The sequence below is a fragment of the Spermophilus citellus genome (assembly GCF_964194105.1).
Source record: "Spermophilus citellus genome assembly, chromosome: 2".
Lineage (NCBI taxonomy): Eukaryota > Metazoa > Chordata > Mammalia > Rodentia > Sciuridae > Spermophilus > Spermophilus citellus.
The window spans coordinates 227,708,335-227,731,729 of record NC_138183.1 but is presented as its reverse complement, the minus strand read 5'-3'; the positions used below and the strand labels follow the sequence as shown (position 1 = coordinate 227,731,729).

Below are 23,395 nucleotides of genomic sequence, written 5' to 3'. Positions count from 1 at the left end.
CACCCAAATCTGCAGCCATGACGCTGGGACTGATCACTGGTTCTAATCAATGAAAGACTATCCAAATTAACCATTTGGTTACCCTGAAAGGAAAGGCAAGAAGAAGAAGAAAGGCCGTCTTTTAAAACTAAATTATAGAAGAGTGAGTGCGGATGCCCTCGGCAGTCACAATTGATGAAAGGGGATTCTCTGTGTGTCATTAAGAAATTCTCCATTTTTATTTATATGTGCAATTGAATCATTGTCAGTCAGTATCCATTTTAACCCATTCACCTCCAGTCTTAGGACACTGGACGCTCCCTCATGTCCTTCTGTGTGCTTCTGACATGACCACACTGGTTGTAGGTTTCTTTGATTCTCCCAAGACAAGGCATTTCAGACTTGTACATTTTCTGCCCAGGTCTGGAATTAGTCATTCCTTCAAGGAACTCTGACCCGAGACCACAGTCTGGGACCTCAGGAGTGTTTTTGATAATTGGATTGTCATTGTTAATAGGTGGGGTTTTTTTTCCCCAGTGGATGGAGCTAACAAATCTGTTTTTTTTAAAAAAATATTTTTTAGTTGTTGATGGACCATTTTATTTATTTATTTATTTGTATGTGGTGCTGAGACTCGAATCCAGTGTGTCATGCATGCTAGGCAAGTGCGTTACCACTGAGCCACAACCCCAGCCCCGACAAATCTGTTTTTTTAAAAAATGGATCTATGTGAGGGGCTGGGGTTCTGGTTCAGTGGTAGAGTGTTTACCCAGCACATGTGAAGCACTGAGTTTGATCCTCAGTGCCACATAAAAATAAAATAAAGATTTTGTGTCCACCTAAAACTAAAAAATAAATAAATGAATCTATGTGATATTCAAGATTATTTATGTCTTTAATTTTTTCTCATCTTAAGACTTATTTCTTATTGATACTAACCTAATTACTTATTGGCTTTATCTTATGACAATAGAATTATGCAAAGTTAACAGCAGCACTATTAATACTAACAATAGGACCACCGAATGAAGTTATGATCTCTTTATGATTAATATTGACCTTAGACTATGTCCCATGAGGCATGTGCAATGAAAATACTACATTTAAAAAAATCTATGTTGGGTTTGGGATTGTAGCTTGGTGGTGCTTGCCTAGCATGTGCGAGGCCCTGGGTTCAATCTCTAGATGCCCTCCCAATCAAAATCAATTGAGGTAGCTAGGGGTGGTGGGGCGTGCCTGTAATCCCAGCTACTTGGGAGGCAGAGAAAGACAATCACAAGTTTGAAGCCAGCCTGGGCAACTTAGCAAGACCCTGTCCCATAAAATAAAAAAGGGGCTTAGGGTGTAGCTCAGTGGTAGAGCCTTAGCCTAGCATGCATGAAGCTGTCCTGGGTTCAATCCCTAGTACCACCACCTATTTGATGTATAGAGTGGCTTACTGTTTTCCATGTTTGAAAAAACATATATTGTGTGTGTGTGTGTGTGTGTGTGTGTGTGTATATCTTTCCCCATTTCACACAAAAGATATTTTACCATAAACAATGCTATCTTCCTTTTCTCATGAAAAGCTAGAGATTACTCCATATCAATATAAAGCCATCTTCACTTTTCTTTCTTTCTTTTTCTTTTCTTTTTCACAGTTGCTATAACTGCATTGAATGGGTGACCATCATTTATGAACTTTTGGGTTGTTCCTAAACTTTTGTTATTATAAGTTGTATATCCCTTCTTAAAAACCCTTGGGACCAGAAGTATTTTCGATTTGTTTTGATTTTGTAATGCTTGGGTCTACATGATGAGATATCTTGAACATGTTTAAATTTAAACATGAAATTCATTTTATGTTTTGTATACACCCTTTACCCAGCCTGAAGGTAATGTTACAAAATATTTTCAGTATGCCCGCATTTTGGCTGCTGTCACAGGAGGTCAGATGTGGAATTTTCTGCTTGTGGTGTCATGTCAAAGCATAAAACATTTTGGATTTTAGAGTAGTTTGGACCTCAGTTTTCAGATTAGGGATGGTCACTGTATGGGCAGTAAATACACTTTGCACACATCAGTTAGTATTTTGTAAGTGTATCTTGGAGGTACAATGCTAGCAGAGGGGTCAGTGGGTCCCTTGGGAGTGCATATGTCATTTTCCGGCCTTTGCCAAATAGTTTTCTGTACATTTGGCCTTCACTCCAGCAGTGTGTGAGGGTGCTGTTTTTTTTTTTTTTTCAAAGCCTTACAACAGAATGTGTCATTTTGGATTTTTGCCAGTCTCATAGGTGGAACACGGAATCCAGTGTGGCTTTAGTTGGCATTTCTACCGTTATGGTAATGACAGTGAGCATCTCTCTGCTGGTGGTGGTGCAGGACCGTAAAGGTCCAGGGACACCAATGACAGGAGTGGCATTGTGACATCCAGCAGCATCTAGCAGCACCATGGTCCTCAGTGGGCCGATGTGGCTCTAGGCTGGGTAACCCTGCAGCGGGTCCTATGGCAATCTGTGTGCTACCTCCTGTCTTTGATCATGGCCTTGTTCATTTAATCACTAGATTGGTTTTTGTGGCTTGTATCTTAAGGACCCTGACTTGCAGTGCCAAGAAATAGACTTGGCAGGGCCACTGAGGGAGGGAGGTTCTGAGTCCATTTACCTCCTCTGTAGCATGGTGAATAGGGATTTAAGGAGGAGCTTGGCACGTGAGGGGGGGGGTGGCTTTTGGAAGGCACAGTGGTACCCATGGGACTCCGTCATGTGCCATATTACTTACTGGAATTTGATGAATCATATTAGCAATTCGTCTCCTCCAGAAGGAGGGAAAGGAAAGAGGGCTACAAGTCTCTTCTGTGGAACACACACACACACACACACACACATTACAGGTCAATAAAAACCTAATTTCAGTTGACAGCAAAGAAGCTCACGGATGCTGAAAGACTTGCTAGCTATCGGGAGCAGTTCATGAGGCATTCATTTGTTCACTCAGCCACTCAAGTAATATTTATTGAGCACTTGCTAGGTGCCAGCACTGTATTAGGTGCTGAGGATACAATATTGAGCAAGATATGATCTTGATTTGAGTCTGTTATAGGAAGACGGGTCACAGGAAGTGAAAATTAAGCCTGACATTGGCCAGGTGGGATCACGGGGAAGCAGAATAGTAACAGTCTCACCTCGGGTGTTCTTACTGTATGCCAGGCGCTTTACCTGTGCTCATTTACTTTTAAACAATCCTGAGAGGCAGATACAGTTTTTAATCCCAGTTTGACAGATGCGGGCTCTAAGGCCTGAGGACCTTAAAGAATTGGCTCCAGAACCCCAAGCTGGACAATGGCAGACTCAGAAATTAGCTCTGTTTTTGATAAATGGGTAGGAATTATTTATACCTTTCCTCATTATCCCTAGCCATTCAAGAGGCCATAATTTTGAAAGATTTATGCCTGGGAATTGCTCGGCCCCTGTGCTGCTGCTTGCTGGTGGGGCTGCCTGGCACTTTTGAGGGTGAGAATTATGTCAGGCCTTGGGGTGTTTCCAGGGGCAAACTCTGGGTATAGAAAGATAGAAGAAAGAGTGTCTAATGGCACAAGAAGACATTTACTATCTGTTATTCAATTAAAAGGGAGTTATAAAAAGAGATTGGACAGTATGTAGTTACAAGTCTAGCTTTTAAAATGATGTATGTGTATGCAGGCAGAGAAAGAATATTAACAGTAGAATTCTCTAGGTCACAGGATGTGTGTGTGTGTGTGTGTGTGTGTGTGTGTGTGTGTGTGTGTTGCTGGGATTAAACCAAGAGGCACTTTGCCACTAAGCTATATTCCTCAGCTCTCTTAGTAATTTTTATTTTTATTTTTTTGGACTGGGGATTGAACCCAGGGGTGTTTAACCCCTGAGCAACATCCCCAGTCCTTTTTAAAAATATTTTATTTAGAGACTTTTATTTAGAGGCTTTGAACTCACCATCCTCCTGCCTCAGCCTCTGGAGCAGCTGGGATTATAAGCATGTGCTGCCACCATGCCTGGCTCCCTGAGTCACACTAAATTGCTGAGGTTAGCCTTGAACTTGTGATCCTCCTGCCTCAGCCTCCTGAGTTGTTGGGATTATAGGCATGTGCCATTGCATCTGGCTAGATGATAGGATTTTAAGGTTTTTATTATTATCATTATTATTGAATTCTTTTTGCTTGTCATAATTTTCTAAATATTTCACAGTAAACGTGAAATATTTATATAAGGACAAAAAATAACACTATATTAATTGATTCTCTTTTACTCTAAGCGATTTCATGTTACCTTAAACATCAGCCACTAACTGGGAAGATGGTTCGAATCAGTCCTAAACTCTCTAGTTAAATCCTGATAAACCTGGCATTTTCCTTGGGATGAACAGCTTTTCCTAAGGACTGTGCTACTTTTCTCTGTCCTGATGCCCCACTAGAGCCAGTCTCTGAACAGGTGTATCTCTCATGTGGACCATCAGAACCTGCAAGCATGGAGACTGAGAATCTTCTTGGAAATGTTTCAGGTTGTACCATTTTTGAAAACTGCAAGAGCTGCCGGAATGGCTCGTGGGGGGGCACCCTGGACGACTTCTACGTGAAGGGCTTCTACTGTGCAGAATGCAGAGCCGGCTGGTATGGAGGAGACTGCATGCGTAAGTAGATCCGGAACCAGCTCTGTCGCTAATGCACACGGTTTTACAGTTTCACTGTACAAGGGACTAAAGTTCATCTTGTTGGAATCTGAGTTTTGGAAGGTGTGGGGCCAGCGGGCTTTCTAGGCAAGACTATAAAGCAAAGCTATGTTTCCATCTGCTGTGTTGTGGACATCTGTTCATTCCGGATTGTTGGCCCTGAGAGGTTTGTATCCGCCCTTTGAGCTCGCCTCTCTCCTGGATGAAGCCCAGGCCATCCACACACAGCATGACCCATGTCCCTTCCAGAGGCAGTGGTGGTGGCAATGGCCAGCAAATGTGAATAAGCCTTCAAAAATGTTGTTTTTGCTGGGTGCAGTGGTGCACGCCTGTAATCCCAATGGCTTGGGAGGCTGAGGCTGGAGGATTGTGAGTTCAAAGCCAGCCTCAGCAACTATGCAAGGCCCTCAGCAACTAGGGAGACCCTGTCTCAAAGGGCTGGAGATGTAGCTCAGTGCCCTTGTGTTCAATCCCTGGTACCAAAAAAAAAAAAAAAAAAATCTGTAATGCATTTTATTTTTATTTTTTGGGGGGGGTATGGGGCTTGAACTCATGGGCTCTCAACCTCTGAGCCACATCCAGCCCTATTTTGAATTTTATTTAGAGTCAAGAGTTTACTGAGTTGCTTAGAACCTGGCTTTTGCTGAGGCTAGCTTTGAACTTGTGATCCTCCTACTTCAGCCTCCCAAGCCGCTAGGATTACAGGCATGCACCATTTTGTCTGGATGTAATGCATTTTATTTTTTTAAGTTAAGTTGATTTTTTAAAAATAAATGACAGTGGAATGCATTACAATTTTTATTACACATATACAACACAATTTTTCATTTCTCTGGTTGTATATAAAGTATGTTCACACCAATTTTTGTCTTCATACATACACTTTGGATAATGATGTCCATCACATTCTACCATCATTGCTAACCCCCTGCCCCTTCCCTTCCCTTCCCATTCCTCTGCCCTATCTAGAGTTCGTCTATTCCTCCCATGCTCCCCCTCCCTACCCCACCATGAATCAGCCTCCTTATATCAGAGAGAACATTCGACATTTGGTTTTTTGAGATTGGCTAACTTCACTTAGCATTATTTTCTCCAATGCCATCCATATACCTGCAAATGCCATGATTTTATTTTCTTTTATTGCTGAGTAATATTCCATTGTGTATATATGCCACATTTTTAAAAAATCCATTCACCTACTGAAGGGCATCTAGGTTGGTTCCACAGTTTAGCTATTGTGAATTGTGCTGCTATAAACATTGATGTGGCTGTGTCCCTGTAGTATGATGTTTTTAAGTCCTTTAAGTATAGACTGAGGAAAGGGATGGCTATATGTCTCTCCAATTGGTAAATTTTTTGAATCCCAGCCTAAATTCCTGGAATATACCAACAAATTGCCAATATAATATTTGTCCTAAGAAAGGGATTCTTTCTGGAAGCGACTTGATCTCAAAGAATTACTTAATATTTATTAGAGTTCCCTCCGAGTTTCAATAATTCTTTGAAAATAGATTGGAAATCTAGCCTCTCTCTCTGTCTAAAATTCCCTCTGTGGTGCTCTTAATTGAACGTCCCTCTAAGAGTCTGTATCTGGAACAATGTGCACATTGCTTTCATTGAGCCTATTTTTTTGTGCTACCTATTTGAATCAGAAGCAGTTAGGATGGTCTTACCTTTTGACTAGTTTTACTTCCAGGACTTATATTGCCAGTTTATAGAGATGCTGGTTGGAGTGGGATTGATATTCTTTGCCCGATCCCACCTATAGTAGAATACTATGTGTTTCAAGTGTCTAGGGCAAAGGTTGAAAAATTCAATCACAGTCGGAAGAAAAGGGCTCGGTCAGAATGTCAGGGTGAATTTGGGAATTCCAGAATATGGGTAACTTTTGAAGTGCTGGTCTCTCAGTCCATACAACAGAATTGAGACTTCCAAGGGAGGCTAAGGACTAGCATATGTAAATGTCACAATGAACCCCACTATTTTGCATAATTATAGTGCACAAATAAAAACATAAAAAATTAATTTAGAAAAGTGAAATTCTGAAAAAAACAAAACAAAACAAAACAAAAAACCCAAACCAAAGTGCTAATTAATCTCAGGTGCAGGTTTAAAACTTAGATGCCATTTTAGGTAGTTTTAGGAAACTTGATTTTGGAGTTGGTAGACTATCTTCCAGTTGGGTTAGCTGTAAGATTTAACCCTGGTCTTCCTCTGCCAGTTGCTCTGGGTGTGTATGTAGAACATCCATCAGAGCCCAAGATCTGAATGACACAGACCTGGGCTTAAGTATTAGCTTTGCCTATACTAAGTGACCTTGGCAAGTCATTTAACCTTGCTAATAGCAATGTCCTCTCTAAAAATGGGAAATAATAGGGCTGGTTGAAGGATTCAATGAGACAGATGCATGTGAAGCATTAGTTGTCTTCCTAGCAATAGGAAAAACTCCATGAATACAATGTACTTATCATTATTTTCCATATGCTCCTTAGTTGAGCTAATAGGAGGTCCAAAATAAAAATACTTTCAAAAGGAGTTTAAGAAAGAGTTATAGTGCATGGCTTTTGATTTTCTGTTGATCTTTGGAGTCTATAAGAACTTCAGGATTTTCCTTGGTTTGGATCCCATAGAAGACTGCTCTTTGTCTTTGTGCATGAATGGGGTAGGAGGATGGGAAGGAGCTGAGGTGATCAGCAGGGGTCCAATCATACATGGCCTTGTAGGGACAAAAGTTAGGTAAAGAATTTAGATGTTGGTCAGGTGCAGTTGGAAGCCTAGGAAGAGGTGTGAAGGAGGCTTGAATTAAGGGCTCTGAAAAAATAAAAGAACAATTAACCACAGACAGTGAGGGGTGGGGAAAGCTCTGGGCTATGCCTTTGCCCAGGGGCTGGCAGAAGGGACAACACTGCAGAGAGAGGGAGCAGGATGGTCATGGTGTGGAAATGAGTCTTCAGGGAAGCGTGTGACAGAGGGAGTGGTGGGAAGTGAGACTGGAAAGGTAGGTGAGACCAGATACAAAGGGCATAGGATGCTAGTCGCAGACCTCGGAGCTCATTGTGAGGATGGCGGGTGGTGTGCATTGAATGGTTTGACCTGGAAGTGACATTGGAGCACATGGTGGGTTTATGGGGTGGAGTCAAGAGCATGTCAAAGGTGGTGGTTAGCAGTGCTATTTCAGTGGTTCTGGACATGGGGTGTTGGTGGGGGGGGCAAGATGTAAGAGAAGCTTAAAGGAAGAAGTAACAGGACTCACTGACACACTGAGAGAGGAGTGGGGCACCTCGATGGGTCATGAGTTTCCTAGTCTGAGCAACTCTGTAGAAGTGGGTGCTGTTGAGTGGGTAATAGAGGAGAAGAGGTGTGTGGGGGAGAGAAGGGGAGTCCCACTTGAGATTGGTGGGAATCTGAGCATCTGTAAGAGACCCCACAGGCTCTTGAGGTTCCTGGAGCTTAAGAGAACCGTGGAGGGTGAAGACACACTCATGGGAGTTAGCTGAGATCCCCCAGGGAGCCTGGAGCCTCAGACAGCAGAGAGCCATTGACAGAGGAAAGAGAGACCAACGGCAGGGAGATAAGAAGAGGTGAGAAAGAACAGCCAGAAAGGTGGGAGAAGCAAGAGGGAGCCGTGTTTCCAAATAAGACAGAAGGAGAGCAGGACACGGAGAGGAAAGAGGTTTTTGTATTTGAGAGCTGGCAGGTGACTGGGGACCTTACCCGGAGCGACTTGGGAAGGGGAGGAAATGGAGGCCAGAGGTAGAGACAGCTTTTAAATAAGTTTTACAATCGTTTTTTAAAACTTTTAAAATAAGGGGCTGGGGTCATGGCTCAGTGGTAGAGCGCTTGCCTAGCATGTGTGAGGCGCTGGGTTCGATTCTCAGCACCACATATAAATAAATGAATGAAATAAAGATCCATATCTTAAAAAAAAATTTAAAAAAGCAAATAAGGTAGAGATGGGAGATAAAAAGCCACAGTCACAATGCTTCTGGAACATTTCTTCTGAAGCACTGGGATGGTCACCAAGTAATATGATGAGCTCTTAAGGAATATATAATCCATCCATGGAAACCTAAGAAGGTTGACCCCAAGAAGACATCAGTGAGACAAGGTTATGAGGTTCTTATGGGCACTGCCTGAGTATGAGAATTCATAGGAAGATGTTATTCATTTCATTATTTGTTGAATGTCTGCCTGGGGCTGGGCATTGTGATGCCTTCTGTGTTAAAGACAAATGAGCACGTGGGTGACTGACTCATGGCTCAGTCACAGCACAGGATCACATGGCAGTACAAGCATTTGACCAGTAGATGGCGCCCAAGCAATCTTTTCAGGCCTCCCTTTATCCTGAAGGAGGAAGATTTTTTTTTTGTTTAATTTTTAAAAATATTTTTTAATTGGTGCGTTTTAATTATACATAGCAGTGGGATATGTTGTGACATAGTCATAAAGGCACACAGCATCATTTGGTCAATTCCATTTCCCGGTAACAAGCAGGTGGGCTCCTTGCTGAGGTCTATCTGTAGGGCGCTGACCTTTTTCCCCCTGAGTACCATTTAGAGCCCTTACTGACTAGGAAGGAGGGGCGACAGACGAGGGCCAGAAAGGATCACAGGTTATACTGGAGTTTCAGAGCCTGTGGCATGGAACAGATGCGGTAGTTTGCTCACTGTCTTTTTTTTTTTTTTTTTTTAATGGTTTCCAACGGCACTCTTTATTTTTTTTTATTTTTTTTAATTTTATTGTTGGTTGTTCAAAACATTACATAGTTCCTAATATACCATATTTCACAGATTGATTCAAGTGGGTTATGAACTCCCATTTTTACCCCGTATACAGATTGCTGTGTCACATCAGTTACATTTCCATTGATTTACAAATTGCCTTTCTAGTGACTGATGTATTCTGCTGTCTATCCCATTCTCCCCTCCCCTCCCCTCCCCTCCCCTCCCCTCCCCTCCCCTCCCCTTCTCTCTCTCCATCCCCTCTACTATAAATCGTTTCTTCCACTTATATAATTTTTCTCCTACTCCTCCTTTCCTCTTATATGTAATTGTGTATAACCCTGAGGCTCACCTTCCAATTCCATGCAATTTCCCTTAACTCTCACTTTCCCTCCCGCCTATCATCCCTGTTTAATGTTAATCTTCTTCTCCAGCTCTTCGTCTCTACCCTGTCCTTGGTTACTCCCCTTATATCAAAGAAGACATTTGACATTTGTTTTTTAAGGATTGGCTAGCTTCGCTTAGCATAATCTGCTCTAATGCCATCCATTTCCCTCCAAATTCTATGATTTTGTCATTTCTTATTGCAGAGTAATACTCCATTGTGTATAAATGCCACATTTTTTTAATCCATTCATCTATTGAAGGGCTTCTAGGTTGGTTCCACAATCTTGCTATCGTGAATTGTGCTGCTATGAACATCGATATAGCAGTGTCCCTGTAGCATGCTCTTGTTAGGTCTTTAGGGAATAGACCGAGAAGGGGAATAGCTGGGTCAAATGGTGGTTCCATTCCCAGCTTTCCAAGAAATCTCCATACTGCTTTCCAAATTGGCTGCACCATTTTGCAGTCCCACCAACAATGAACAAGTGTACCCATTTCCCCGAATCCTCGCCAGCACTTGTTGTTGGACTTCTTAATGGCTGCCAATCTTACTGGAGTGAGATGGTATCTTAGGGTGGTTTTGATTTGCATTTCTCTGTTGCTCACTGTCTTGATGATGTTTATGACAGTATTAGCCTACCTCCCTGGAAATCTTAACTCAGGTTCTGGGCCCATTGGTAACCCCGGGGCAGCTGGTATAATTCAAGGAAATGGTCAGAGTTCCTGAGGCCAGAGCCCAGCAGAAGACCATTCACATCTTCTCGCCCAGCAAGGGTGGGTTGAATGATCTCAAAACACCCAGGAGCTGGAGATATTTTATTATCACAAGAAAGAATTGTTTTTTCTTTCCTTTCCAAATTTTTTCATTTGAAAAATTTCCTATCTACAGAGAGATCCCAGGAAGGTATACATCCATATACTCTATCTGGATTTATGTATGATTATCATGTTTTCAAGGTATGGTTTTCTTTTTTATTATACCATATTTTTCTACGTTTCATCGTGTTATCATGATTCTGTCTTAGTGTTCAAATTGCCCCAGATTTGGCCAGTGAAGACCCTCCAAGTCGGCTCAACCACGTCATCTTTGAGCACGTCCCTGTTTTCTTGTTCCCTGGAAATGCAAGTTCATCTTTGCCCCTGTTTCCCAGCTTCTGGAACCAGTCATTTCCCCCCATGAAATCTGGGCTCCTGAGTCTGAGATCCGGGTGTGGCCGTTAGAGGTACCAGTTTCTGAAGTCAAAACCAAGGCTTCCTCTCAGCGCTTCCTAGGCTGGAAAGTTGAGTTCTTAAGTGAACCCCTCTGCTGACCTCCACTGCTGACCCCTGGAGGGGTGTTTATTTAACTTGGCCTTCAGGCTGAGTTCCTTAGCCACAGAAGAGATGGGCAGGGTGAGGGTCCAGGGCCACCCAGGATGCTGCACTCAGGTCTCGCATCCTGTGGTCCCAATTGTTCAGTCCCTGAAGGATGTTGGGGACCTAAGAAGGTTAGGAAAGCCACCCAGATGAGAAGGGATTTAGGGGGAGAGATTACAGGGCCCTTAATACGTTTATCTTCTTAGTCATATTTTGGACAGAGGCAGAGGAGCAAGAGGAATTGACTGTAAGCCAAGCCCCCAAATGTTTGTGTCACTAGAATATCAGAGAAGATGATTTGTGCCAGCTGCCATCTGGGGAAGGATGAAGAGCCAATTTGAGAAGGGGAGGGAGGGCTAAAGGCTCAGGGAGTGGTGTGTCACAGACTCAAGGGGCTGTCCTCCAGGGAGACGGTGGAACCACCTGGGTGAAGTCAGGCAGACGGGCTCATGTCACTCCAGCCTTTTGTGACCTGATTTCTAGGAAAAGAATAATACAGAGTTGGGTCCAAATTGAGGATAATAATATGCAGTCCTTGGCTGTCTGGGCGTGGAATCATAGGGCCTGCATTTGAATCTCTATGCCTTCTGTGACTTTGGACGAACTTACTAAGTCTTTGTCAGTCTCAACTTCCTCCTTTGCAGGATGGGGATGATCATAGTGGCCCCCACAGAGGGTTTCTGTGAGGACCAGAAGAAGTGCTGTCTATAGGTCTCCCAGTATGGGGTCTGGTGTGTAGTGAGACTACCAATTAAATAGGCTGGACGAATGGTGAATTCTGTTCTTATTAGCAAAACAGAGCTGCTCTTTTGTTGTTGCTGGTGTGAGTTTTATCTCAAGGTGGGGGGATGGAAAAGTTAATATAGGGCTGGACAGGAAAGATAGGAAAAGAGAACTACCTAAGGGAGAAAAAATAAATATGAACATGATGAGGTAGTCTTCCCAGGACAAGTATTATATGGTAAGTGATATCTTGTTTTCTGTCTGAGAAACTCTTTGACTCCAGGGAATTAATGTTTGGACCTTTGTAGATTCTATGTTGTCAAAGAATTCCTGGGTCAAAACCCAGTTTCTGGGGAGGGTGTAGAGTCATGACAGAACTCTCCTGCTCCAATAGTAAGAAATCTCTACATAAACCAAAGAAAAACCACAATTTTCTTTAAAACCATCAAATATCTGTGAATATGGAATCAGAAAGAATCTAAAATCCAGGGGTGTGTGTCCTTCCTAGGTGAACAGGGGAGCAAGACGGTTCCTCCCTGCTTAGTTGCTGCGGTTCAGCAGCAGCAGGGCAGGGGAAAGAGGGCACCTCCAGGCAGAGAAGCCAGTGGACTTTCACTGCCCCTCTGGCCTGGCCTGTTGAACTGAAATCTAGAGGAAACCCACAGCAAAGCCATCCTTTCCACCAAGTACTTTCTGAAATGGGATCTTTCTGAGCAAGCAGAGTTGGGGGCAAGACTAGAAAGCAGGTCTTGGGTTTGGCATAAAGACTATCTTACAGCTTCAAGAACTTGTGAGCTCACAGTTCTGTAATCTGAAAAGCTCTCCATTTCCCAGTCTTGTAGTCATGGAATGTAGGAAGTTGCAGAGAGGAGAAGTTGAAAGTCAGAGATGCATATTTTACTGTGAAGAAGCAAGACAATATAATCCACAAATCGCCCAGAGAACAGTCAGTCAAAAGAAATAGACCCTCTGTGACCAAATGTTGGAATTTTCAGACCAAGGCTTTTGGATAACTAAATGTAGGAAAGAATCTCTAGGAAAAGAGGAATATAATAAATGGAGGCACAATGAATTTCAGGAGAGATTTGGAAAGTATTATAAAGAACCAAATGGAAATCCTAGAACTGATAAATATATGATCTGAGATTTAAAAAAAAAATGGAAAGAATTAAGAACCTGTTGGTTACCAAAGAAGAAAGGATCAGAAAACTAAAGACAGGATGATAGAAATCAGCCAAGTTAAAGCCTAGCAAAGGTACTGCAAGTAGTCAGCAGACTAGACATTTTGAACCACCCTTGCCCAGACCCTGTATTTTGAGCTGGATTAGCAGAGTTGTCTTAGTGTGCATTTGTGTGTGTGTGTGTGTGTGTGTTTGTGCATGTGAGGACCCTAGCAACTTTGAGGTGTAAATACTTTCTGCGCAGAGTGGTAGACACTATTCTTGGTGGACATTTGTTTCAATTGAATGGATGGATCATTTGACATAGGGAAGAGGGGCTTTAAAAAATGGTTCGATTGGCAGTGACCTGAGAGGCTGAGGCAGGAGGATTGCAGATTCAAGGCCAGCCTCTGCCACTTGGTGAGAACCTGTCTCAAAGTAAAATAAAAAAAAATAGTAATAATAAGGGCTGGGGATGCAGCTCAGTGGTAAAGGGCTTCTGGGTTCAATTTTAAAAAAAAAGGTTTGATTGCAGGGAGATCTTTATTTGGTAGTTATTCATTCAGTCAACAATTGAAACAACAGCTTAATGCATACATATATTTGAACAAGACAGTGTCCCTGATCTCATAAGAACTGTGTCATGGGGGAGGCAAATAATTTAATAATCAGTCATTATAAAGAATCAACTGATTGAGGTTCAGGCCAAGCCTTGAGTGCGCCTTTTACTGTGTCACTCTGGGACCTCTGCTAGTTCCCTGCAAGGAACTGGTAAGAGCTGTCACTTGGCACTCACTGGGAACTGAGCATGGTTCACATACCTTCCCTACTGACTCACTTAACCCTCCCTGCAGCCCCCATCAGAGCCTGTTAACAATGGTGACACTGTGACACTGGGGCTGAGTGACATTCCTGCTGTCACACAGCTTGTAAGCATCAGGGGTGAGGTGCTCATTTAGAGGCTGAGCCCTGGCTCCTCTCTGCCCTCCCAGTGGGACCACCCCTAGGTCACTTGGAGTGCCTGTCTGAGGGCTGGCAGGTCATGGGAGGACGAGCCAAACCATGTGGAAGGGCAGGCTTCCATCCTGCTCCTGGCCCCGTGCAGGGGACAATCCCACGTCATCGTCCAGGCCTTGGCTTCACCAGCACTGTCTGGGCGGTGGGGCCAGATGGGTTTAGGCCTCCAGCCAGAGATGAGGTACAGCTCTGAAGAGGCCTGGGCAGTGACCATCCCCTTTGATTCCTGTGCCAAAATCGTCCGAGTCTCCGATCAAGACTCAAGAAAAATAACAGTATTTGTTGTCATTTATTGAGCATTCTATGGGAAGTGCTTTAAATAGAGCATCTTATTTAATCCTTAAAACCAGCAAATAAGGCCACGTGGCAGAGACCTACTGTTATTCTCATTTCCAAATGAAACACCTTGGCTCAAAAAAAAAAAAAAAAAAAAAAAAATCCCAGTGAACTCATCTAGGGTCACACAGCTAGGAAACAACGGCCTGAGGTTCAGCCCCTGTCTGGCTTCATAGACTGAATCTGCTTCCTGAGTCATCTTTGAAAGAGGAAAGAAAATGCAAATGGCTCTCCCTTTCAATGGCTTTTTAAAGTCCTTCTTTTCTTTCTAAGAGAGATTAAAGAAAAACAAACCCAAACCACTTCTCAGAAGCATGGGGTGCCTCTCTCTTGCCATCCCCTCCCAACCCCTGATGCTGGAGATAACAGGATTTGTGTGTGAAGGCGGAGGAGGGGGTGGCTTCATTTTTGTTGGGAACCTTCCAGCTCTCTTATTAGTTTAGAAATTAATGAAGATTATGAAGATTTCCTTTCAACTCTGTAGAAGCAGGCTTCATCTAGCTAGCCCTCCTGTTTGGACCTGTAGCAAAAGAATAGGAGACGAGTCCTGGACTTGAGGACCCGGGGGGATGGTCTGGATTGATGGACAGATCCCATTGTGCACGCACGTGTGTGTGCGTGGATACACACACACGCGCACACACACACACACACACACCCCTTTCCCTGTAGCAAGACTGTTTTGGGGAATCCAAGCACGTCTTCTGGGCCCTTTGCCTGCTCTCCTCTTTCGACTCAGGACCACCTGCTTGGTTGGCCGGCAGCATTTCCTTGGCAGGGACATTGGGCTGTGTTCACTGTTCTGCCCTGGACAGAGAGGTGTAGTGAGCCTTCTCTGCACCCAGGCCCGCCAATTCCCCGAGTAGAGGCAGGAGTGGAGGGGAGGGGAGCCTAAGGAGTCCCTTGATGTGGGGAGCAGGGGGCTGCCTCCTCCTCTGTCTTTGGCCTAATGCCCCTTCCTCCAAGCCCATTTCCAAGAAGTGGCCTCTTTGTCCCCGGTTGGTTGGAAGTGGTTCCCCATCTCAGGGCCAACTTGGCCCTCCTCTTCAGACTGAGAAGAAACGATATGATGAAGCACCGAGGTGCAGCCTGTGTTCTAGAATCCTGGCTACTTCTGAAGGACAGCCTCTGAACTTGCAGGGACACATGGTCCAGCCTTACACTTGGCCAGCTCCCAGGTGGGGCTGGGGGCTCTGAGCCCTCCAGAGATGGCACAGAACCCTGGAACTGAGCCCAATGAACTTGCCAAGGAGACCTGAATGGGATGGCCACCAGCATCTCTTAGATTTGGGGAGGGACCCAGGGACATGGCTAACTGATTCCAGCTCCCATATGGAGGGAAGAAACCAGAAGCAGACTGGGAGCATTGGCTGCTGGTTCTAACTTGGGGTTCCCAGCAGGAGGTTTGCTTGGGGTGGGGGCTGGAATTTAACACCTTGCCACCAGGGAAGCTGCCAGTCCTGGAGGGGCGGGGGCTGTGCGGGAGGACTTCTTTTTTCGTCTCTCACAGCCAGCGTAGCACTTCCGTAGCCCTGCAGCAGATGGGCAGATGTGGGCGATGAAACGGCGTGAGGTGTGCAGGAAGAAGCAGAAGCCGGGAGGGTGAAGATTTCATGTGTCTCTTTTAGAAAGAGGAGGAAAAAAAAAAATCTTCCTGCTTCCCAGTGGAGAGGGAGAGGGCTGGTCAGCAAATCCCTAAGACAGCTCATTGTACCAGCCAAGACCCAGCATCAGGACCAGACAGAGCAAGGTTTAGCCCCCTGCTCTGCACCCTGTAGCAAAAGCTAACATTTACTGATTTTTCTATAATGGGTTTTTCATGCATACTCTGATTCAAGCCTTGCAAATTATGTGAAGTAGGTGCCACTTCAATTCACAGGTGACTCAGGTGAGATTCTGAGAGGTAGAATAATTTGCCTAAGGCTGCACAACTAGTGGAGAGAAAGCTGGGCTTCAAACCGAGGGTGGTGTTTTAATAAGCGTTGTTGCTGCTGGGACCAAAAGAAACTGACAAGAAGAATTAGAGGAGGGAAGGTTTCTTGGGGAGCTCATGATTTCAGAGGTTGCAGTCCAAAGATGGCTGACTTGATTCCTCTAGGCTTGAGATGAAGCTGAATATCATGGTGGAAGATATTGGGAGGTGGAGGAAAGTTGAGGAAAGTGGCTTAGGACATGGCCATCATGAAGCAGAGAGAGAAAGTCTAAGCTCAGCTCACAAAATATATATCCCAAAGGCATGTCCCCCATGACCACCTCCTCCAACCACCCTACCTGCCTATAGTCACAATGCAGTTAATCCCTATCAGGGGATTAATACATTGATTAGGTTAAGGCTCTCAGAATCCAACATTTCATCTCTAAACTTTCTTGCATTGTCTCACACGTGAGCTTTTGGGGGACACCTCATATGTAAACCATAACAGATAGTCAGACTCCAAAGATTCTGTTCTTCACTTTACAACAAGTGCAGCAATTTATAGAATCTTCTGACTCCTTGGCCATCTGAATTTGGGGAAGTCACCTAACTTCTCTGTCCTTAGTGTTCTGCACCTGGGAAATGGGGAGACGAATGTTGTTTTCCCAGCTTTCTAAGGAGGATTAAATGAAATGACGTTGGTAAAGATTTTAGCCAGTGAATGGCTTATAATAAGATCATCACTCATTCATTCAATAAATATTTATTGAACACCTGTTATATGCCAGGTACCATGCTAGGTATACAAGCTAGAAAATGTCTCAGCTCTACCAAAGGATGTAAGAAAATAGTCTCAAATAATTTCAGCCAGTGATGTGTGTTGAAAAGAAAACACAAGGGGTCAGGAGGGCGACTGTAGAACCTGGAGGACCTACCTCAGCTGGAAGTGCACTGAAGGTCTCATTGAACAAGTGGCAGTGAGATTAATTCCCAGAGGGAGGGGAGGTGGAAGAGCATGAGTCTTCTAGTTTAAGGGAAAAGCAAGTTCAAGGCCTGAGGCTGGAACCAGAAAGAAGGCTGGTCTGACGGGAGCAGAGCAAACAAGTGGGTAGTAGACAGGACTGAGCCCAGCGTGGGTCTGGGTAGCCCGGGGGCAAGGCAGTGGACAGTGTGGGAAGTCCTTTGGAGGACTTGGATCAAGAGAGCATAATGCCACCTGATTCATTCATTTATCTTACATGCAGCTTTTGCAGCTGTACGGGGAATAGAATTGGGGGGCAAGGATTGACGCCAGGAGATCAGGATTATAGGGAGAGATAGGCAGGCCGGAGCCAGAAGAGAGTAGTAAAACCACACTTCTCTAAATGCACACTTTGGTTTCAGATGGTTTTCTCATTTTTTAAAATTATTTTTTAAAACTTTTAATTAATTTTTTATTTATATATGATAGCGGGATGCATTAAAATTCTTATTACACATATAGAGCACATTTTTTCCTATCTCTGGTTTTATACCAAGTATGTTCACACCAATTCCTGTCTTCATACATGTACTTTGGATAATAATGATCATCACATTCCATCATCATTTCTAACCCCATACCCCTTCCCTTCCCCTCCTACCCCTCTGCCCTATCTAGGAGTTTGTCCATTACTCCCATGCTCCCCCTCCCTACCCCACCATGAATTAGCCTCCTTATATCAGATAAAACATTCAACATTTGGTTTTGGGGGATTGGCTAACTTCACTTAGCATTATCTTCTCCGACTCCATTCATTTACCTGCAAATGCCATGATTTTATTCTCTTTTATTGCTGAGTAAAGCTCCATTGTGGATATATGCCACATTTTTTAAATCCATTCATCTATTGAAGGGCATCTAGGTTGGTTCCACAGTTTAGCTATTGTATTATGCAACCTAGTGGTAGTTTTCACAGAAGTCCTAAGCCTCAGGGCTCCAACTTACCAAAAGTGGAGTGTGCTCTCTGCCTGACACTGTGGGCATGTTTCTTCTGTCATCTTGACATGGAGCAATGTCCACTGATATTAACAGTCTTCTTTTTAGCTATGAGATTTTATACCTTTTTGAGGAAGGGTTGGGATATAACTGCACATCTCTATTTTACGATGTCAGTCTGGATTTCTGTATAGACCTGGGGTAGATAAACTGTTTTTTGGTAATTGTCTAGATAAAAAAGATTATTTCTGTGGGCCTCCTACCTCTTGTCACAAATACTCAGCTCTGCTGCTATAAAGCAAAAGCTGCCATAAGCAATACATGAATGAATGGATATTCTGTATTCCAATAAAACTTTATTTATAAAACATTATTACAAAAACAGGCAGTAGGCCAGATTTGACCCCTCACAGTTTGCCAACCTCAGGTAAGGAATACAACTTACGCACATGACCCAAATAATTTTTTCCTATAAAATCACTCGAAGACATTTTCCCCACTCTTTTGTAAAACTAAGAGTGCATCTTCCATATATGGCTTATCTGAATACAGAAAATAATATTTGAAAAATCAGTGTTTTTCAAATCTTAAGGATTCCTTCGGAGGTAATTCAGGGGACTAGAGGAGGTGAGGGTGGAGGGCCTAGGGACCCCGCTTCTTCTTAAGCCAGGAGCCCTTCTTTGATCGATGTTTTCAATGTTCATTTTTAAAATTGATGTTCTTCAGAAGAGTTTGAGCAAAAGTACTTGGGAGCGAGAAAAACCAGCCTGAAAACCATCAATCCTGTCCAAGTGGTTGCAGATCATCTCTCCCTCCACACGTCCATTACAGAGGCACTTATTACATAAGTGGTCATAGGAGAGGTTCACAGAGGTTTTCTAACTGGATGGCAGGGGGCAAGGGAGAGGAGTAGTGGGAGAGTCTACTTTTTGAAGTGGAGGCAGCTAGGCGGTAGGTCAGGCTCAGTCTCAGAGAGGTGGGACCATACGGTGGCTTGGACTTTATATTCAGTTAGAATTGAGTTTCTACTCTGTCACCTACAGACTAGATTAGTGATTGATTTAACTCTCTGATGAGCTATTTCCCCAACTGGAGAACTGGGATGATATTACTTCCCTTCCCAAGCTGTTGGGTGGATTAAATGAATTGATTTATGCAAACAGCCTCATACATGGACAGATGCTTAAAAAATATATTGGTTTCCTTCTCTCTTCTCCCTCTTTGTTCTGTTCTAAGGGGTGTGGGATGAGTTTGAAGGCTCCTTCTCCTATCTCTTTTGTGTTGACCCCAATCTCCCCATCCCAATCCTTTTTCTCTTCTCAGGATGTGGCCAGGTTCTTCGAGTCCCAAAGGGTCAGATTTTGTTGGAGAGTTACCCCTTAAATGCTCACTGCGAGTGGACCATTCATGCCAAACCCGGGTTTATCATCCAGCTGAGGTAAGGGTTTGGGTCACAATTGAGGAGCATCAAGGAGACCATAGTGGCATGGACCAAGTTCACCATTAACACTTTACTCTTCACCCCTGAAAAATACCTCCCTCTTTTCTTCCAGGGTAGCAGAGTGGCTGCATCACCCCTAAGATTTCCACTTAGTTTTTCCCTTTTCTAGCTGTGGTGAGGCCGGAGGTGATTGAGATTCCTGATCCTGTAGGGTACAACTTTCAACAAACATTTTCTGGGGGGGATGAATGTACCCTGAGGTTCCCACAGGCCAGCTCTGCCCTCCGGGAGGAGCAACATGGTACCCTGAATTGGAAGGACCCAGCAAAACCTTCTCCATTCTTATCAAAGCTGGCCTTGGTAGCTGGTGTCCCACACCAAGAGGATCTGGGGTTGGGATGAGGCTGATTAATTGGGCTTTCTCAGAGGAGGGCTGGTTCTAGGAGAAACTTAGGGGGGTCACAGTCTTCTGCTTAAGGGGCTCAGGACTGGGTCTCCCAGGATGCTAAGGCAGGTGTTAAATGCTGCATATTAACATTTCAGCAGCTGAGGACCAAGATAGATGTTCTCTCAGAGCCTCCAAAAAGCTTCTCCAAGATCCAGGAGAAGATCCAAAAATAAATAGCCCCCCAAATAAAATGACGAAGGATTAAGAAGCACATTACCAGCCTGGGAAAGCGGCCTGATTTCTTTCCATATTTAAACTTGGGCCTTCTGGCCTCAAGTAATGATAATCATGAAAACACTTAGAAGCATATACACAATATTTAGCTTAAAAGCTCATCAGTCATTCCCTTTCTGTCACCTGCCAGGCTACCACAAAATCTATTTTCTTGCCTGGAAAATAATCTCGAGGCCACCCATGTCCCTCTGTCCCCAGAGCCCCCTTCTACTCAGACCACGCGTCTCACTGGGATTCTGTCCAGGCTCCTGACTGGGGTTCCTGCTTCTGCTTATGCCTGCTCTACCTTCTCCTCCTCTCAGAGTGGCTAGAGTGGTCATTTAAGGTCCTAAATCCTAACAGCACCTTCATGTTGAAACCTTCTAGCGGCTTCCTGTTGAGCTTGGAATCAAATCTGAACCCCTCACCAGGCAGCACGCTACTGTCCCCTTCACTCAAGGATGTCCCCTGGCGGTATCCTGGATTCTCCTTCAGTTCCTCGTGCCAAGTGCACTCACAGATTCCCCTGCTGGGCCACTCTTAGGCAGGACATTTACAGGTCTAGCTTCAATCGCATTGCTTCATCTCTACTAGGGTCTACTAAGTCCCTTGGAAAGGTCTTCCTTAACCACAGTGTTTGAGAGGAGACTCCCACTTCATGCTCTTATCTGGTTCATTGTATTCATGGTGCTTAGCATTCACTGGATTTGTCTTGTTTTTTTTTTTTTTTTTTTTCTTTCTCCTCTTGAATTGTTTATTGTCTGTCTTCCAAAGCAGAGATCCATCTCCATAAGGGCAGGTCTTGAACAGGCCCCAGGATCTTACCACTGCCCAGGGCCCATCTGTTTCTTCTGTCACCTCTCCACCCACAGGTTTGTCATGTTGAGCCTGGAGTTTGACTACATGTGCCAGTACGACTATGTGGAGGTCCGTGATGGAGACAGCCGCGACAGCCCTATCATCAAGCGTTTCTGTGGCAACGAGCGGCCGGCTCCCATCAGGAGCATGGGCTCCTCGCTCCATATCCTCTTCCATTCGGATGGCTCCAAGAATTTCGATGGCTTCCATGCCATCTTCGAGGAGATCACAGGTAAAGACCACAGAGACAACTGTAGTGTTTTATGGTTTGCTCCAGTAAAATCTGCTCTGGGTAAGTCCTTTCTCCCTGCACAGACTTATTAAAACCTAGCATGTTGCATTCTTGGAAGCAACCTACACACTGAGAAAAAAAAAAGAGAGAGAGCGAGAAATGGCAAGACATATTTCGGAACCAGAACTAGAAATTTTTATCTTCTTCATATAAATAAGGTGGGTAGAGCACAGAGAGACTGTATAATGTGTCCAGGTCACACAGCTATAATGGTGCAATCAGCAATTTGTACGCAAGCAGTTTGACGCTAGAACTTACGGGGGGGGGGGGGGCGCAGTATGGTAAAGAATATTGTCCTTGGATCCTTGGCAGATCCAGCCGTGTGACTTTGGGAAAATTCTTCTCTCTCTCTCTCTGGGCCTCTGTTTCCTAATTATTGTTAAGGAGATGGTAATAGATGCTGGTCCTTAAGAAGACTCTAGAGGAAGTGGTTAGCACAGTGTAATGCACAGTAAGCACTCAGTAGCTGCCAACCCAAGTGTACCCTTGGCCTCCATTAGCCATCTGTAAAATAGGTCTCGAAAGTCTTAAACTACACTGGCAAATGTCATGTACTTGATGAGGAACTCAAGCCTGACTTTAAATCCTGCTCTCTTTGGCGTTTTTGGAAGTAGGATTTGGCCAAGATGAAGTACTCAGTCCTAAGGAATTAGTCTGGTTCTCATTGTTCTGGGATCAGATTGCAGCAGGTTTTACAGAATAAGCTCAGGCTCAAAGGTCAAGTTTTAAAAAATACTGAATAATAATAAAAACAAACTAGCGATGGCCTTCTCTTCATCGTGGCTCCCTTAGGAGGAAGTTCTGATGTGAGTCTTAGGAAAGCGGGGGTGGGGTGGTGGGGGTGGTCGTAGAGTCAGGGTTTCTGCAGTCCCCTCCATTCATCTGCCTGTCCCTTAGCAGGATGCCCACAGCAGCCCTCAGCAGTTATCCCTGTCTCCAGTCCAAGCCGGGGCCCCACGGGGCTGTGCAGGGCCTGGGAGTTCCAGATGCTTTGCTGCTGTGGGTGGTCGGTCTTTGTCCCTGATGACACCCTGCTGGTCCCCTGTGAGGTGGTCTTTCAGGCAGAGCCAGCTGTCAGGGAGGCTGGTTGGGGGCAGTGGTGGCTCACCAACCCGTGTGCCTGTGATGGAGGGAGGGTCTTCCTCTTCTGAAATAGGCTCCTCGACTCCCCGCTCCCCTGAGAATCTAGGAAACACTAGCCTGCCCTGGCAAAGAGCCAGAACCATTTCTGCTCCTCACATACCCCATTCGTCAGTTTATATCCATTATTGCCTCTGGCTAGGGTCACCTGTCTCAAACCTGCACATCACAACCCATGCTTCAGAATCCCTATCACCTTGTCCATCCTTGGCTAAACCCTTTCTCTTGCTCCAGTGAGCTGTGACTTTGCCCTTTTGTGACCGCCCTGTAGCACTGTCTCTTCTTTTTTGATAATACACTAACTGCACCGTGCTTTGGGTTACAGTTGTATATTTTTCTTTACATCACCTTGACCTGGTAAATAGAATCTCCTATTTCTCTTTGTGTCTCTCCGGTACCTTTCACAGAGCAAGCTCTCAGTACAGATTTGTTCCGCTGAATCGAGGGATGCATTTCTTCCGTGAATGTAGGAATGGTGATAACACACGCATAGGGTTTTCCAGTGTCTTTTTGTAGAAAATATAGTCCTTAAGATGCTCTGTAAAGAGCAGGTTATGAGGTCAGATAAGCTTGGGGAAGACTGAATGTTATGTGCATTCTTAGAACTTCATAATGCATAGGGCGTTAAACTGAGAGGTTCTACAGTGAAGCAGTTTGGTTAATTACCATTAATGCCAGGAGCAGTTCCCCAGTACATCTGAGGCCAGAACCTTTATTGAGCTGAACTTATATCAACATCACAAGGACTAATGGCTACAGAACATATGAGTAC

General features: G+C 44.3%; 1 protein-coding gene across 3 annotated transcripts in view; it reads left to right on the top strand.

Annotated features, from left to right (window-relative positions):
- The window catches only part of PAMR1 (peptidase domain containing associated with muscle regeneration 1), a 78,111-nt gene that overhangs the window by 24,242 nt on the left and 30,474 nt on the right, over positions 1–23,395 (top strand). For all 3 annotated transcript variants that reach the window (XM_081282268.1, XM_081282267.1, XM_081282269.1), the window contains 3 exons: positions 4,495–4,623; positions 19,555–19,669; positions 21,206–21,423. In XM_081282268.1, the coding sequence (XP_081138394.1) occupies positions 4,495–4,623; positions 19,555–19,669; positions 21,206–21,423 (462 nt within the window). The remainder of the gene's footprint in view (positions 1–4,494; positions 4,624–19,554; positions 19,670–21,205; positions 21,424–23,395) is intronic.